The 17,484-nt window shown below is 40.2% G+C and overlaps 1 protein-coding gene across 4 annotated transcripts in view; it reads right to left on the reverse strand.

The window, feature by feature from the left end:
• Positions 1-2,014: 2,014 nt before the first annotated feature.
• GNE (glucosamine (UDP-N-acetyl)-2-epimerase/N-acetylmannosamine kinase) overlaps positions 2,015-17,484 on the reverse strand; it is a 57,336-nt gene continuing 41,866 nt past the window's right edge. For 3 of the 4 annotated variants that reach the window (XM_049896472.1, XM_049896476.1, XM_049896475.1), the window contains exons 6-12: positions 16,221-16,308; positions 15,251-15,461; positions 12,486-12,615; positions 11,888-12,109; positions 8,758-8,940; positions 5,953-6,069; positions 2,015-5,238 (exon numbers count right to left, since the gene is read on the reverse strand). In XM_049896472.1, the coding sequence (XP_049752429.1) occupies positions 5,003-5,238; positions 5,953-6,069; positions 8,758-8,940; positions 11,888-12,109; positions 12,486-12,615; positions 15,251-15,461; positions 16,221-16,308 (1,187 nt within the window). In that variant the 3' untranslated portion in view covers positions 2,015-5,002. The remainder of the gene's footprint in view (positions 5,239-5,952; positions 6,070-8,757; positions 8,941-11,887; positions 12,110-12,485; positions 12,616-15,250; positions 15,462-16,220; positions 16,309-17,484) is intronic. The other variant, XM_049896473.1, reaches the window with a different exon arrangement.

Genomic DNA, 17,484 nt, shown 5'->3' on the forward strand with positions numbered 1-17,484 from the left:
GTTGAAATCTTTATGGGAGCAGATTACCAGGTCTTTTCTTCCATGGAGCAGCTGGTGTGTTCAAACCACCAACCTTTGGGTTAGCAGCTGAGTGCTTAACCATTGTACCATCAGGGCCTCTTGTTCTGCTTATAGTCACCTGATATTATTCCCAAATTGGAGACTGATTTAAAAACTCCTCAATACCACTCAGGATAGGGGTTAGGTCTTGTCATTGCCAAGAAGGAAAGTCCAAATCTCTTCTATGTTAATCATGTTCGGTGGGGAGGGAAGCTTCCATTATTTTTCTTCCTTCCTTCCCCTTAGTTTGGCATTTAATCTGGCCTCTTTGCCCATCCCCTCCCCCCACCCTGCCCCTTTATCTACCCAGTGCAGCCAAACACTCACTGTTGTTCATGGATCATTTAACTTCAGGGTCTTGCTAATGGTATTCCCATTTCCTACCAGCTACATGTCAAAATCCAATTCAAGAACTAACTTAAAGGCCACCTCCACGATGCCTTTCTTTACTCCCCTTGACCCCATGAACTCCGATGACCCTCTTTACTTGGTATCGTCTTGTGGTGTCGTCTGGATCCATATCTTACCTTCCATACCAGATGGGCTTATTGAGGGTGAATGTGGCAGTTTTAAAATGTCAACAAAGTCACTGTCATTCACCAGACCAAGAAGTGACTGGACAATATGGGAAAAGTGATGCTCTGTGACTTCTAAGGCTAGGTTGTAAAAGGCAATGCAGTTCATGCCTGGTTTGCTAGAACACACCTGATGGTAACACTGAGCCACCATATAAAAAGTTTTACTGTCCTCAAGTCACCATGCTGTGAGGAAGCCCAAACTGGCTTGCATAGAGACCAAATGGAGAGGCCGGGAAACTATATGCAGAGAGAGGTCTGGCCAGTCCCTAGGTACTCTAGCCTCCTGCTGTGCCAGCTTCAGCCACTGTCTGACTGCACGTGCCCAAGACACCCTGAGCCAGAACTGCAAGTGGCCTTTTCCAAATTCCTAAGCCACAGAACTATTGTTTAAGCCTCTTAAATTTTGAGGTTTTCAGTCACCTCCTATGCATGTGAAAGCTGGACAGTGAATAAGGAAGACTGAAGAACTGATGCCTTTGAATTACGGTGTTGGCAAAGAATACTGAATATATATCATCGACTGCCAAAAGAATGAACAAATCTGTCTTTGAAAAAATATAGCCAGAATGCTCCTTAGAAGCAAGGACTACCTCTCACATACTTTGGACATGTTATCAGGAGGGCTAAGTCCCTGGAGAAGGACATCATTCTTGGTAGAGGGTCAGCAAAAGAGAGGAAGACCCTCAACAAAATGGACTGATGATACAGTGGCTGCAACAATGGGCTCAAGCATAACAATTGTGAGGATGGTACAGGACTAGGCAGTGTTTCGTTCTGTTGTACATAGGGTCACTATGAGTTGGAACTGACTCGACAACAGTTAAGTTTTGAGGTAGCTTGCTACATAGCAATCATAACTTGAGATTGTCTCTCGCATCTACCAATTGTAACTTCAAGTTGTTTCTCACACCTATATTACCCATGTAAGGCTTCATAAAAAGGGGGGAGTTGGCCCAGGAACTATGTGGGTGGCTCGACATTGAGTTTCAAACCTCTTTTTGGGGCCACTTTGGTATTCATGGAACCCTGGTGACAAATAGCTCAGAGCTTGGCTGCTAACCAAAAGGTCTGCAGTTCGAATCCACCAGTGCTCCTTGGAAACCCTATTGGGCAGTTCTACTCTGTCCTGTAGGGTCACTATAAGTTGGAATCAACTCAACAATGGGTACTAGTATGGGTTTGCTATTCATGTCAAGTTTTAAGTGTTATATTACAATGCTGTCTCCTTATTAATTGGATTTTTTTTGGTTAAGAAATCAATGCTATTAGGTACCTTAAAGAAATTATGGAACCTTCAACATACGTAATAATATAAATCTCTTCTGGAAAGGGAGATGCTTTTATCGAGTTAAGTACAAAACAAAACAGTGTTAGAATTTCCACAAAGAAAATGTATTTATTTTTTCTTTAGAATTGTGCTCAAAAATTAACATATTTACATTAAAATAAATTAAGACTTTAATTTACTATGATTATTTAACTTTATAATTTAAGTCAGACTATATTATATTATCCAGTCCATGAATTTAATAAAAACTAAGACTTGGTTTTTGATTCAGTTCAATCGTTTCAATATTTGGTATGAGACCTGGTAGCAATGCAGTTGTTTAGTGTATAGAGCAGTTATAGACTGCACCAAGGCATGACTGATTCGCCTTCATGGTACACCATCTTGTACCAGACATTGATGGCAAAGCAGACTAGCTTCTTTCGTGGGAGTCATCATGGAATGTTTCAACAATTACTAGGACCTGGAGATTATGTAAGGGCTGGTAGAGTTCTAGGAATCAGCCGACCTATTTTTCACACTGACCCACCAGGAAGGAAGGCAGTTCACATGTGATCTTGAGTCCTTCAATTTATTTTATATGTTAACACTGAAATAACATGTTGTAGAAACCCTCCAGTTTTCCCAAAATAAAAAGATCTAAAAAACATATGCATCTAATTTTTTAGATAATCTAAAAGTACCCATAAGACCTTGTCATTCTTAGATCAAATCCTGTGCTTGCAAAATTTCCATAGCAGAAAGGAGTATTTGATTAAATTTACAGCTGAGAGACAGGGTCAGGGATACATCAAGTTATTTGCAAGTCAGATATTAAAGCTTTTGGTAGCCTGGAGTAAATTAGGGAGTATTTGCATTTTGAAAGTGTTTTTGAAAATGAGAGCTTGGGTGATTTTCCAGAAAAAGCACAGATGGACCTGGGGTCAAATCCTGTTTCTACCACTCACTAGCCACATAGCTTAAGGTCCATCACTTAAACACATTAAGCCTTAGTTTTTGTCTCTAAAATAAGAATTAAAATATCTACCTCTTGGGTTGTGAGAATTCAGGATAATGTATATGAAGCACCTAGTTCAGAGCCTAGCACATAGTAGGCACTTAATAAATGGTGGTTATTAGTATTTCTTCCAGGTTGTAATTGGTAAGAAGAATCTCTTTGCCTTGGCCTTTGTATTTTGACACCAACGAAAGCACAATCTTATTTAGCTAAAATTCAAAACCACAGATCGGGATGCTATTATAACACATACAAACACTGTCCTAATAGACAGTCTAGGATCATTTTCAACATATGAAAAGCTATCGGAGGTAGTGTCTGTAGCAAAGATCCTTTTGGGAGAGCTAATCTCCTTTCAGAGGGTATAAGTCCCAGTGGCTTTCCAGCTGTCCCTAAGAAGGTAAGGACAGCTGGACAGGGCATTGTAATTTAGATCCCTGGTCTAAAGTCTATAAATTTTGCTGGAATAACATCTTTCAACAAATACCACTTGGGGTTACAGATATGCCTAATGTCTTGATTATGGCGATGGCTTCACTTGCATATCCATATGCCAGAACTTACACGGTCTGCCCTTTGTATCCATGGGTTCTGCACCCATGGATTCAACCAACTGAACATCGAAAATATTTGGGGAAAAAAAAAGTTCCAAAAGGCAAAACTTGAAATGGTCACGTCTGGAACACGATGCTGAATCCACGTGAATGAAGTGCTGCGCAGGCATCCTTTGCGGTAACCTCAGCCGTTTCACAGATCCTCAGTCTCTCCAGCACTCATTTGATTGAGCGTTGTTCTCCTAGTTCATTTGCTACTTGTATGCAAATGGCTCCTAAAAAGCAATTAACTGGTCAAAGCAATCCCTCAAAGGCTAAGAGGGAGTGTAAAGTGCTATCTTTCGGTGAGGTGATAAAAATCTTAGATCTTTTGAAAAGTGACACGTTGTTTGGGTGAGGTGAGAAAAATCTTAGATCTTTTGAAAAGTGACACGAAGTGGGCTGTAAAGTTGGTAAGAACAAATGAAGCATTCACACAATAAAGCACAAAGGAGCTGAAATTTGTGGAAGAGTTAGTGCTGCCCCTACAACAGCAAAATGATCTTTCTGCTTGCAGGAACTGTGAAAGCATTAAGTGTGTGGCTAGAGGACTTCACAGAAGCATATCCCTGTTGATGGCAAAATTATGTGTGACCAGGCACTTAGCCTATATGAGTACTACTGTGAGGGTGTTAAGGAGAGCGAGAGGAAGGAGTCTCAGACTGGTAAGGGATGGCTAGCTAGCTCTGTAAAGCACTACAGCCTCAAGAACTTCAAGACCATGGGCAAATCGACACTGGCTGATGCCCAGGCAGCATCAGCATTCCCAGAAGAGCTCCAGAAACTCACAGAAAAGAAAGGCTACCTTCCAGAGCAAGCCTTCAATTGTGAGGAAACAACTATTTATACAGCATTTACATTGTATTAGGTATTATAAGTAATCTAGAGATGATTTAAAGTATGCAGGCGGATGTATGTAGGTTACATGCAAATACTATGCCATTTTATATAAGGGACTTGAACATCTAAGGATTTTGGTATCTGCAGGGGGTCCTGGAACCAATCCCACATGGATACCACGGGCAACTGTACTATATACTTTAAAAAGCTTTTTTTTTTTTTTTTTTTTAATATCCATACCTTTCATTGTGTGATTTCCTTCTGTTCCCTGACTAGATCTCTATCTGTGAACTGGGTTTAGAGTTAGAAGAGGAAGAATTATTAATCCAAACTCCCACCCCAAGCAAGGCCTGTAAGGTCTAAGTGGTACATCTAGTAAGTAAGCATCTACAGACACAGAGAATTGTGACTGGCACTTACAAGGTTTGAACTGAAATGACCCTTATTTAGGAAAAAGAACAGCATCTACGAAAATAGGATTTGGGAAAGGTGACTTTGGAAGAGAAGACAAAAAATAAAAATGCTTATTTCTCTGCCAAAGTCATCTGCTTTTTTAAAAAAAAAAAAAAAATGCTCATCAAAAAGACAAGACCATGATTTCACAACACAGCTCTGGAGGCTCGGCCCATGTCCACCCCTGGCAGGCCTAGTAGATCCTGCGAGTTGTGTAGTCCAGGACCATGCTGGCAGCACCGAGCAGGGCCGGATCTATCAAATCCGAAACCACCACGTCCACATCCTGAACTGAGGGCAAGGCTTGCTGGCGGATGACATCTTTGACAATGTGGATATAGTGATTGGCCAGGACTCCAGAGAGGATCACAAGGGAAGGATTCATAGTGTGCAGGATATTCACAACTCCAAGGCCCAAAGCTGTTCCAGCTACAGGAAAACAAAAAATAAGTTTAGGGGAGAGGCCAAATCAAAACCACCAAAGAGGAAGTGGAAAAGAACCAGCAGCCAGGTATGGTTAAGTACATTCATAGTAGGTGATGGGAAGCAGTATTTAAAGCTTAATATATGAAAATGATCATGTTACACTCTGAAGTGAACGAAGCAGGGTATTAAAAATTATATATACTATCCTAAAAAATCCTACATGATCTCAACTATGTAAAAAAAAAACACACAAAAAAGACTAGAAGGTAATGTTAATAGTGGATGTCCTTGAATGGTAAGACTCTTACTACTCTCCTGTATTTCTCTAAATTTCCTATAAAATGAACAAATCTTATTTTCACAGTTGTAAAACAAAACACAGAGCTCTGGTGTTGTGGTTAAGAGCTTAGCTGCTAACCAATATGTCAGTAGTTTGAATCCACCCTAGGGTGCAGTCCTGCTCTATCCTATATGGTTGCTATGAGTCAGAATCAACTCTATGGCAATGGGTTTGGTTTTGGTTTAAAAAAAAACCTGTTTAAAAAGGCAGTGCCACCAAATACCATGAATGTAATTCCCTTTTTCCATCTCAGTAAGTAGGAAAGATACCTCTGACCAGACATGCCAGAGCATTGGTCTCCATTTATCAGCAGATGGGGGCCCTAGGATGTCTGAGGATGCCCCCTGTGGCAGAGCTGCCCAGAGCCCCACACTCACCAGTTCGTAAGATGCTCTGGGCCTTTGCGTTGCCAAGTTTTGCAGCTTGGATGAGATGGAGTGCACCCACAGCTTCATCTTTTGGCACTGACATCCCTTCCACCAAGAGCAGATCTTCTGTTTGAGAGGAGGTGAGAAGGGCAAGCAGTAGCTAATAAACTGTGAGCAGTGTGTGGGCAGCAAGACCCCAAGTAGAAAGACTTTCATATTTGCAGAGCTTTTTATCATGCACAGATGTCCATATAATTGCCTTAAAGACTTTTGCTGCCCTCTTCTACCTGGTTATACATAATCCAGAATCTCCCTAACTCAAAAGTCCTCCCCTCTGACCATAGCCTCCTACCCCTCTGGCTCCTTTGCTTTCCACTTCCAATATTAGAAAGAGTCCTTGAAATGCGCTTTCCTCCCCTCCCCTCCCAGCCCCTCTGGGTTACCAGACTCCTCCCACACTTACTGCCTTCTTTATCCATCCTAAGTGCATTGCTGCACCACTTGCCAGCACCCCACATTCTACGCAGTGTGGTACAGCAGCTGAGGAATGACACGCACAGACCTGGGTTCAGGTCAGCTCTCCCACTACTAGCTGCATGACCCTGTCCAGGTCACGTCACTTCTATACTTTCTCTTTTCTATGAAATTAAACTAATAATACCTAAACCTGTAGGATTATTGTAAGGACTAAATGAGATAATGGACATGAAGTACTTAGTTAAATTCTGACCAGAGTAAATGATCAATAAATCATAGGTATTTCTGTTGCTATTTATAGTCTGTCTGTCTGTCTGTCACCCTCACTCTGCCACTCACCAACCCAAATCAATCTACCTCCTTAATCTGCTGTTACACTTGGGCGCTGATGGGAGAAACCCCCCAACCAGACAGACTGCTACCTCGACACCAATTGGAGGTCTCTTATCTTCCCTGGGCCCTCGAGGATGGCCTGGCCAGTTTTCCCTCCCACCCTCTCTCACTGCTCTACTAAACCTTCACCACTTGCTTGGATCTAACCTTCCCCTCCACCACCACAACCATTGCTAGATTTCTGTACTCCTGACTTCTCACAGATCCCCTTTTCTGCCCCTCACCTCCTATCTGTATTTGTTCATCTCCCCTCCTTCTTTCCCTCTCTTGTCCAAGATATCCCCATCTCCCTGGGCTTTGGAGTTTCTCTCTTCTCACCTCTTTGGGGACTGTACTCTAAAGACCGTAAGACCCTTCTCCTCAGCCTTCACTTCCATCCACACTGTTTCTTTTCATCAGTGTGTGCTGATGCAGATACTTAAAGCATTTCTTCTCCGCTTATACAGATAGTGCAGGCAGCTTCTGCTCCTGCTATTTGACTGGAACTTTAAAACATGTATTTACCCCAAAGCGGGCAAAAATTGGTCCTTGGGGCAAAAAAAATCTTTTTTTATGTATGAAACAGATAGACATACAAACATAACAGATACACAGTATATCTATGTTATTAACATTTCATGGAGGGGGGTCATTAGGAAAAAACAGGCTGCTTAGGGGAGTGATAATGAAAAAAAGCTTGAAGAATGCTGTTTTAAGGGCTTCAAATGATGTCCTTGTAGCCAAATCTAAAGAACTTCTCTGACTGTCTCTTAATTGTAGCACTTATTACTACTGACCACTCCCTCCTCCTTGAAACATTCTCCCTTTCTGGCTTGTGTGGCATCACCCTTTCCTGGTTTTCCTCCATCTCTTTCCCTGCCCCTCAAATGTTGATATTTCTCAGGATTCCACCCTCCCAGTCTTTTGACTCATTCCCTGGGTCTCATTCATAGGTTTAACTACCACCTTGATGCCGACAATTCCAAAATTCCCATCTCTAGCCCAGGGAAGTTAGGATGGCTAAGGGAGCTCTTCAGTGGTGTCATCTCTCCTGAACCACAGAACGCTTATCCAGCTGCCTCCTAGGCATTTCCTCCTGCATGTCCCACAGGTACCCAGTCATCATCTTCCTGTTCTTCTCTTATATCCCCAACCCCAATTTATTCAACCAGAAACCTGGAAGTCACTCCAGAACTGTTCCACTCAAAGCCATCCTCCAAAAGTTAGTATAGTGAAGAATCTAAAATTTAGATCTGATATGTCTTTCTTCTAAAAGTTTTCAAGGGCTTCTCCGTGACCTGCTAGTCCTGGCTTAGCTGTTGCTCCACTACACTCTGCCTCGCCCTTCCTGCACCAACACCACTGAAGAGCTCCCTTAGCCATCCAAACTTGCTTGGCTGATTCTATTTCTGCTCTGACTCTCAGCCCCCAGGACAGTGCCCTAATAATCCCATCCCTGTATGGAGAGGGCGGGGAGGGAACTTGGTGTCATTCTTACACGCACTACATTCCTTGGCCATTTTTGTTATTACACTGGGCACACTATTATAATCATGTTAATTGACTTTCTCTTGCATTAGACTAAGAAACCATGCTGACTTTTATAACATGTCCATTAATAGCTTTAATTCAAATAGCTCTTCAGGGTTCAAAAATGTAACATGTCCATCCATTTATTTCTTCATTAAAGTGTGTATTAAGTACCTACCCTCTGCAAGAGGCCAAGAAAACAAAGATTAAAGAAATCTTCCCACTTTCTTAGTGGTCAAGATCCCTGTCCACCTCCACCCCTGGAAAGGAGGGGTGTTAATATGGGTCAAGATCAGGGACACTCTAGAGTACCAGGAAGCCCAGCTTTTCCTTAGGAAGTGAAAGGCATAAGCTTTTCAGTTCTGTTTGGGATTTCTACTTTGAAGTACCTGTTTACCATTTGGATATTTAATTCCTTAGGAAAAAGAAACCAACCATCATGTAGCTTTTTTGCTTCCCTCTGCAAGGCCATCCCAGAAGCATATGCTTCAATACACCCATGGCTTCCACACGAACAATCAGGCCCATCCAAAGACACAACAAGGTGACCAAGTTCTGCAGCACAGTAGGAGCTTCCATGGATCAACTCATGCTGATGGATGATGCCACCACCAATTCCTACAATGAGAGACAAAATCATCAAGGCAGCTCTTCACCTGCAACAGAAAATATAATATGGCAATGGTTCATCTGTTTAGCATTGCTTTGGAATGTGAGGTTCTATACAATGCCCATTTTTCTAGACAGTTGAAACTTACTTAATTACGAAGTACCAAAGCTTTATTTGAAGAATTTTGGATGGAAATCTGTTTAGCAGTTCTTCTGGTGCCTTGTATCACATCTGCTTGGTGCACTCGGACATCAGCCACAGCTATGGCAGCCAGGTCAGTGTCTCAGACTCACCCTGCATTGATCGTACACCACCTCAAGCACACACTGCCAGTCCACTCTGCTTTCTGCACAAAGGTTTTTTCCAAAGTCCAGAGGCTACCCTCAACCAAGGAGGGACAGGAGCCAGTGGATTCAAGCAGACAATTCTGGGTGGTATTCTGCAGGCTTCTTGGGAGGTTCCAGCAGATTTCAGCCCCCACTGATCTAAGGCAACTTCTATAATGCATCCATTAATGGCTTTCTTCCTGCTCTGTCTCACTCTTCCCACTCCCTCACTTCTGCTTCTTAGGACTTTCTCCAAGATAAAATACCTGTACCTAAATCCTTGTCTCAGGCTCTGTTTTTGGAGAAATGGCTATCTTTTGTTATGATGGAGTTTAGGAGTTACTAAGGATTAAACCTGGTGGCGCAATGGTTAAGAACTTGGCTCCTAACCAAAAGGTCGGCAGTTAGAATCCATCAGCAACTCCCTGGAAATCCTATGGGGGCTTCTGTCCTATAGGTCGCTATGAGTCGGAACTGACTAGATGGCACATAACAACAACAACGAGGATTAAAAAGCATTTTTGCCCCAGAGGGCTCTGCTTTCTGAGTTGTTCTGCCATTTGTTAACTTCCTGTTGTGCCTATTCTTTAGCTTCCATCCCTTTGATTTGCAGCTACTTACTGCTGTAAGATAGAAAATGGCATCCAAATTTGCTAGAACTGTATTCAAGACTGAGAGGAGAAGTACATCAGCTAAAGTGCATGAGCTTAAAAGCCAAGCAGTGTAATATGGAACTTAAGAGCACACAAATTTGGAAATTAGACATGTCTGGGATCAAATGCGGTTCAAGCACTTTCTAGCTGAATCTGTTTCCTCATTTTGGAGGTGTGGATATTAATGAAATTTTTTTCTAGAGAAAATGACTGAACAATTCTACTAAGAGGAGTTGTTACGCGCTGTCAAGTTGATTCCAATTCACAGTGACCCTATAGGACAGAACAGAACTGCCCCATAGGGTTTCCTAGGCTGTAATCTTTACGGGAGCAGATTACCAGGTCTTTTCTCCCACAGAGCGGCTGGTGGGTTTGAACCACCAACATTTTGGTTAATAGCCAAGTGCTTAACCACTGTGCCACCAGAGCTCCTTCTGTTTCCTCATTTAAAATCAAATGGGAAAGTCAGAGAAAATGGTGGAGTGGGCATTCCAAAAGACTATCCCTTCACAAAAGCCACAAATAAACTGGCAAAAACCGCCAGAACAAACTTTTTCAGGACCTCAAAAACTAGCCAAAAGCTTACAAGAAAGAACAGCTGAATTTCTGTAAGAGAGCTTTGTGGCTCCCAGGTTGGTGGGACAACAACCCATATTCCAGTATAGGTACCAGTACCAGAGAGAAGAATGAGCCTGATTCTCAAAAGAATTGTGGTAGTTTCTTTTGACCTGTCTGGTTGCTCCTTGGAGACCTGGCTCAAAGGGCTTGCTTTTATCTCACCTAACTCAGTGCTGAGGGGAGTTACTCAGGGGGCAGAGGGACACAAACAGATACTTGTACACCAGTGTGCGCTGTGGCACTATTTACAATAGTTAAAAGGTGGAAATAATCCAAATATCCATCAACAGTTAACAGATAAACAAAATGTAGTATATATATACAATAAAATATTATTCAGCCATAAAGAAAAAAGAAGTTCTGATACATACTATGACATGGATGAACCCTGACACTGGCCTTACTAGACAAAGACTTTAAATCAAGTATTTTAAATATATTAAAAGAGCCAAAGGAAACCAAAGAACTAAGGATTCAAGGAAAAAACTAAAGACCAAAAGGGCTAGAGGAAACCATGAGAAAAATAATAAGGTGAGAACCATGTCTCTATTTGACATGCAAATCGAGAATATCGATAAAGAGTTGGAAATTATAAAAAGGGACCAAAGACAAATTCTGGGGTTGAAACTTACAATAACTAAAATGCAAGTTATTGTACTTTTTCACTAGAGGGGCTCAACAGCAGATTTGAGCAGGCAGAAAAAAAGAATCGGCAAATTTCAAGATAGGTCAATGGAGATTATCCAGTATGAGGAACAGAAAGAATAAAGAAAAGACCTGTGGGACACCATCAAGTGTACCAACATTAGTGGTGCTAGGGACTGAGGAGGAGGAAGAATTGGGATTAACTGCTTAATGGATATTGGGTTTCTTTTTGGGTGATGAAAATGTTCTGGAATGGTGGTGATGGTTGAGCAACATTGTGAAGATATTAAAAACCACTGAATTATACATACATTTTTAAATGATTAAAATAGTGAATTTTATTTCAATAAAAAAGAAACAAATGATAAAACCTACTTCCTGAGTGGTTAATAGATGGCACCTATTATTAGAGTGAACACTGATTTTCCCTCAGTATTAACAAGTAAGTGTTACTATAATCCCTACTTGACAGATGAGGAAACTAAGGACGAAAGGTTAAGTACTATTCCCAAAGTCATGCAGAGCTGGGATTCATACTCAAGTTCAACTTCCTTCAAAGCCTAGACTCCTAACTACTATGTACATTTTCCTCAAAAAGATGGATAAACCAGTATTTTTCCAGCAATAAGTTGTAAGGCATAATAGGAAGGACCAACTTAACCCAAATTTACCTTTCTAGCTCCTGAAGCAACCTCCTCTTTTACTCTGCTTACCTGTGCCTGTGATAAGTGTTACAAAGTTTTCCAGTCCCTTTCCTTGGCCAAATTTCCTTTCTGCCAGGGCAGCACAGTTGCCATCATTGTCTACCCACACAGGGAGATGCAAAGTGTCAGACAAGGGGGTCCTGAGGTCCACAGAGTTCCATTCCTGGATAAGTTTTGTTGAATGTAGCACAATTCCTTCCCGAGGATTTACACGGCCACCCGTGGAAATACCTAAGCTCCACCACAAACCCAAGGAAAATAATTCCGATTAGCAATTGTAGAAGTAGAAGAGTACACTAACTTTCTTGGCTCAGAACACAAATCAATTCACTCAAAATCTCCTAACGCAAACACCATCCAAGGACTGCAAGGAAATATAAGGCAGGTCTGATGGAACGCTGTAGTTCCTCATAGATTTATACCACCAGTGTTTTCCCCATAATGCTTGTTATGTTCCAGGCAGTTCCCATGCTGGGGCCCATAGACAGGACCTGGAGCCATCTATACACAGGGCCAACACTGACTCGATGTTCAGCCTTCCATCAGAACTTAGTAAACTTTGTACATTAAAATGGACATTGCTTGGATATGTAATAGATAATCTCACCAACTCCCAAAATCCTGCAGTTCAGTTTTACAGCTTCTGCTGCAGCTTCCACACACATCTGTAGGATTAAATTAATCCTTTCTTCATAGGTTTTAGGATTGAACTGAGTATACTTCTTAACTACTTCACCCTAAAAGAGGAAAAGCAACAAAGTCTGTCTCACTGGTCTTAGCTAAGGAGCATACCATAAATCTTCCAATCTTTTTCATGATAAGTCAGACATTGCTGTAGATTGAGATGACTGTACAGGAGAAAGCCAGAGTCTGGCTTGGGCTGGTTCCAAGATAAGCCCAAGTCATGTCCCGTGAAGCCATATTGGCACATGGCTGTTAAAGCAATGAAAACTTCACAGTCAACCAGATGAGTCCCCGTCTTAAGTTAATCTAAATCTAGTTCATTCGAAGGTCGTATTTTACTTCTTCCTTTCAGGTTGAAAATTGCTTAAATACCTAAGTAAATAGATACCCTAGGTAGTTGATTTCTAGTCAGCTCTAATAACTTAAGCCAGTAATGGTATGTATATCCTATTTACTCAGCTTTTTCCATGTTGGCTGGCACAAATACCACAGTTTAAATTACTGTGCTTTGTGATCTGTTTTAATATCTGACAGGGATACCCATTACCCACTGCCATTGAGTCGATTCCAACTCGTGGCCACCCCATGTGTTACGCGATAGAAATACTCCAGGTTTTCTTGGCTGTAATCTTTATAGAAGGAGATTGCCAGGTCTTTCTTCAGTGGTGCCACTGGGTGGGTTCGAACTGCTGGCACTTAGGTTAGTAGTCGAGCATAAACTGTTTGCACCACCCAGGGACCTTATCAGACCAGAATAGTCCCTCCTAATTCTCCTGTTTTTTAAAAAAAAAAAATTGTTTTCTTTTCTCACTTGTATATTATTTTAAGTAATTTTCAAAATAATGTTGTTAAACTTTTCTTAAATCCCACTGATTTAGGGTTATTTTATTAAGTAAAAAAATTCCATTGAAATGTTGACTATATTAAATTTATAAATTAATTAGGAAAGTGCTGACATTTTAAAAACGGTAAAGACTCTCATCTAGGACATTTTTTTAAGCCTTTATATTTTACAATAAAGTTGTATAGTTTCCTTTATGTAGATCACATGGTTTTCTAGTTTCTTCTTAGGAGTTTCTTTGCTGTTCTGAATGGGATCTCTTCTTCCATTATGTTCTCTGGTTATAAATGCCTTTTATATATCAAATATGAAGGTTAAAGCTGCCATTAATGACTGTCATTAAAAAATAAACCTAAAGAAGTACTTCTCAACTACCACTGAGCATCAGAATCACCTGGGCAGCTTTTAGCAACTATTGATGCCTGGCTCACACCCCCAGAGGGTCAGATTTAATTAGCCTGGGTGGGATCCAGGCTTCTGTATTTCTTTTAAAACCTTCCAGGTAATATTATTGTGCAGGCAGAGTTGACACTTAGAGAAAAGCTCAAATCTTTGCCTACAATTTCATTAGACAGTTATTGATATTTACTTATTTATCATAGTATTCAGCCATTTTACTTTATCACTTCTATAAGCTTGTTGGAGCCCTCATGGCTCAGTAGTTAACAGCCTGGCTGCTAACCAAAAGGCTGGCAGTTCGAATCCAACAGCTGTTCCTTAGAAACTCTATGGGGCAGTTCTACTCTGTCCCATAGAGTCGCTATGAGTCGGTATTGACTAGATGGCAATGAGTTTGGTTTTTTGGTTTATAAATTTGTTGATTTATTCATATTGTCTATAAATATATATATTTTTCGTTTTACCCTTTCCATATAATATCCCTTTTTACTGTTCCTTGCTTTATTTATTCCCTTCATAACTTCCAGGATTATGTTAAATAATGTTGCAGAAAATGCCCTTCTTTTCTTCTGGATTTTAATGAGAATGCCTCTAGAGTTTCAAAGAACTACAAAGGATTTTGGCTGTTGATATGGAATAGATCATCTTTATGCTAAGAAAATATTCCTCTATTAATACTTTTTAAAGAGTATTTATAGGGGAGACCTTTCAGCTTCTCTTGAGAATGTCATGTTTTGTTTTGTTTTTTCTTATTTGACATAATGATTTTATATTAACAGATTTCTTTTAACTTTATGTTTAAAATACTCATTATTTCTCACGGGTTCCTGAAACTTTATACATTGACAATAGTTTAAACAAAGACTTTTCTTTGAGGCTTATTCTCCCTCGTTAAGTCATTACAGCATTTTAACATGGACAATTTGGTATTTTTATGAAGACTTTCTCAACTACTGTCAACACTGTGGTGATGGTTTGGTTAACAGATTGAAGGTGTATTGTACTCAGTAAAGAGTAGAATTGCAAAAATGCAAAATGGAGAACCGATACAACTGATCATGTTCTAGAGGAGATGTAATTCCCTTCACCATATGCAGATGCCCTCAACCTGGGCAGTTATATTAACCAGCATACTCCATGCTCCAGCTGTTACCAAATACAGAATTTTTGACCTCCTGAGTGGCAAAAGCCTTCTCTGGTGACTAAGGGGTCTTCCCATTGCCAACTCAAGTCAGCTACCTTGGACTCCCTAAGAATTTACTTCTTTGAAATTTTAATGATTAGTAAAATGGTGAGACAAACGTTGTAATGGATCCAAAAGTCAATTCTATGGGTCAATTCTACAATCACAAGCACTTGTATGTGTTTCCAGTCCTACTTTCCAGCTATACTTTTAAAATCAATTACTCACATGGGATATAAAATTAAAAGTTTAGGAGTTATTTTACCTTCATGCTGACTATTGCAACTCGGAGGTTTGTCCCACCCAGATCAACAGCCAAGGCACTTAGAGTTTCAAGAATATGGTCAATATCTTGAGAGATATTCTCCTTCACAGGAGGAAAGCAGAATTTCTTTTGTAGTGGCTCTTGAAGATCAATAGATTTGAGAAATTTCAAAATCCTGGGAACAGCATTCCCATCTCCATATATCTTTGAACTGCAATATGCAAAGTTAATTAAATTAAATGCTTCTACCATACATGTCAAATAATATTGAAAACATGATTATTAATGGAATCTGAGACTTCAGATAAAAAATGGGTCACATTTCTTCATTTTAAAACAATAACATCTGGATCTCTTCAGCAACACAGTAACTAAGTACCCACGTATTGCCAATACAATGTCTAATTTCTTTGTTGACTGAAATATAACTATTTCCAACATGAGATACCATTAACAAAATGCCTATATCATCAAAGAAACATTATCTTTGTTAAGCCAATTAAAGAATATAACAGTTTTGAATAGTGATTTTTTTTTTTTTTTTTTAGTTTTTATCTTTACATCCCCGGGAAAACAAAATGGCATTCAGAAATGACATTCTAATACAGAAAAACTCTCATTAATTTGAAATAAAAAGCAAGGCAGTCTGAATTAAGTAAACTAGACTATTTTTAAAGAAAATCAATGACATTACTAATATTTATAGAAATTCAAATTAGGCTAAAGAAGTATTTCCTAGCAAAAGTGCTATATTAATTAGCTGAGAAAGGTAAAAAATTATTCCATATTGGAACCCTTGGTAGAGTAACAGGGGATATATTAGCAAACTCTGTCTAACCAGCAGCTAGGGGTCCCCGGGCATGTAGAATGAGAACTGTGTTAGGATGATTAAACAGTGATCATAGCTTTAAAATGGTGCCTGAGGCAGCTGCGCTTTTAAGTCACCCCCCCAAAACAATTCTGTACTCACCAAGGGTACTGTTTACCAAACTGAAGGTGCAGAGCTTGCAATATTTTGTCTTGGGTGTCAGCATCCCGGACATGAAGAACATTCTCCCCTGGGTAAATCCAGCGACACATTACAAGGATTTGGAAGTGAGAATATCCAAAGAATGCACAAATTAGCAGTGTCTTGTGCTTAATTATCCCTGAAACTAGGAGCCTTCAAACGTAAGTCTTCTATTAATGAAACATCAACTTTTCACTTTCTACCTTTTAAAGCACTCTTGGCAAGATTTCCAAATATAAAACACTTAAAGGCACTAGTATTCTTTATTCCTAAAGAAAATAAATCAAGTTTTTGTTGCTTATTGAATAAGTGGATTAATCTAGTATGCACTCACAACTCTTCTAGTCACCTAATAAGTCCATTCTTCCAACCTGCCCTGTGACAAAATCGTTTTGATTCTCCAGGAATCCAGATTTCTGAGTTCATGGAATTGGGGTGACCCACCCAGGCCATCTGCCCTTTTGTGTCCTTTTGAATCTTGAAGGACCTGGTTCCCTGGAATTACCTTCAGGTCAAACAATAGCTTAGTAAGCAGCTTAATAGAGAATGTTTTGCCTTAGGCATTGGGTTTTTTTTTAAAATCATCTATGGGCAGCCAGCTTCCAGAAGTAGGAGCCCCAGGGCCTGCCTAGAGGTTGTGCTTTGGGATGTATGGCGTGTCCCTGGTGATTCTGTTTCTGTAACTGGTGGACCCTGAAACCCTGCCAGTGCTTTGATATTATCTTCTGGGAAATTAACATAACAACGACCTATATAACTTGCTTTCACTGTCCCTTCTTCGGGTGACGCTGTCTGATTGGAATCATAGCTACTCACAATAAATATATTCTGTTGCACTAATTTTTGGTGTTTCGCTAAGCAGTTTAGGTTTCTGACACCTGCCTGCCATCTCCTCAGCCAGTCATTCAGTTGGTCAGGCAAGGTTTGTCAGGTCATCAGTCAGTCCACTGTTCAGGCAGTTGCTTTCTCCGTTGTATCAAGCTATACATTTTCTAACCAATGTGAGGAAGTAAATACAGGCATACCTCGGATATACTGGGGGTTGAGGTTTCAGACCACCGCAATAAATTGAATATTGCAATAAAGCAAGTCACACGAATTTTTTTGGTTTCCCACTATATATGTTTACACTATACTATAGTCTATTAAGTGTCCAACAGCATTATGTCTAAAAAAACAATGTACATACCTTAATTTAAAAACACTGTATTGCTAAAATATGCTA

Source organism: Elephas maximus, chromosome 9, assembly GCF_024166365.1.
Source record: "Elephas maximus indicus isolate mEleMax1 chromosome 9, mEleMax1 primary haplotype, whole genome shotgun sequence".
In the NCBI taxonomy this organism is placed as follows: domain Eukaryota; kingdom Metazoa; phylum Chordata; class Mammalia; order Proboscidea; family Elephantidae; genus Elephas; species Elephas maximus.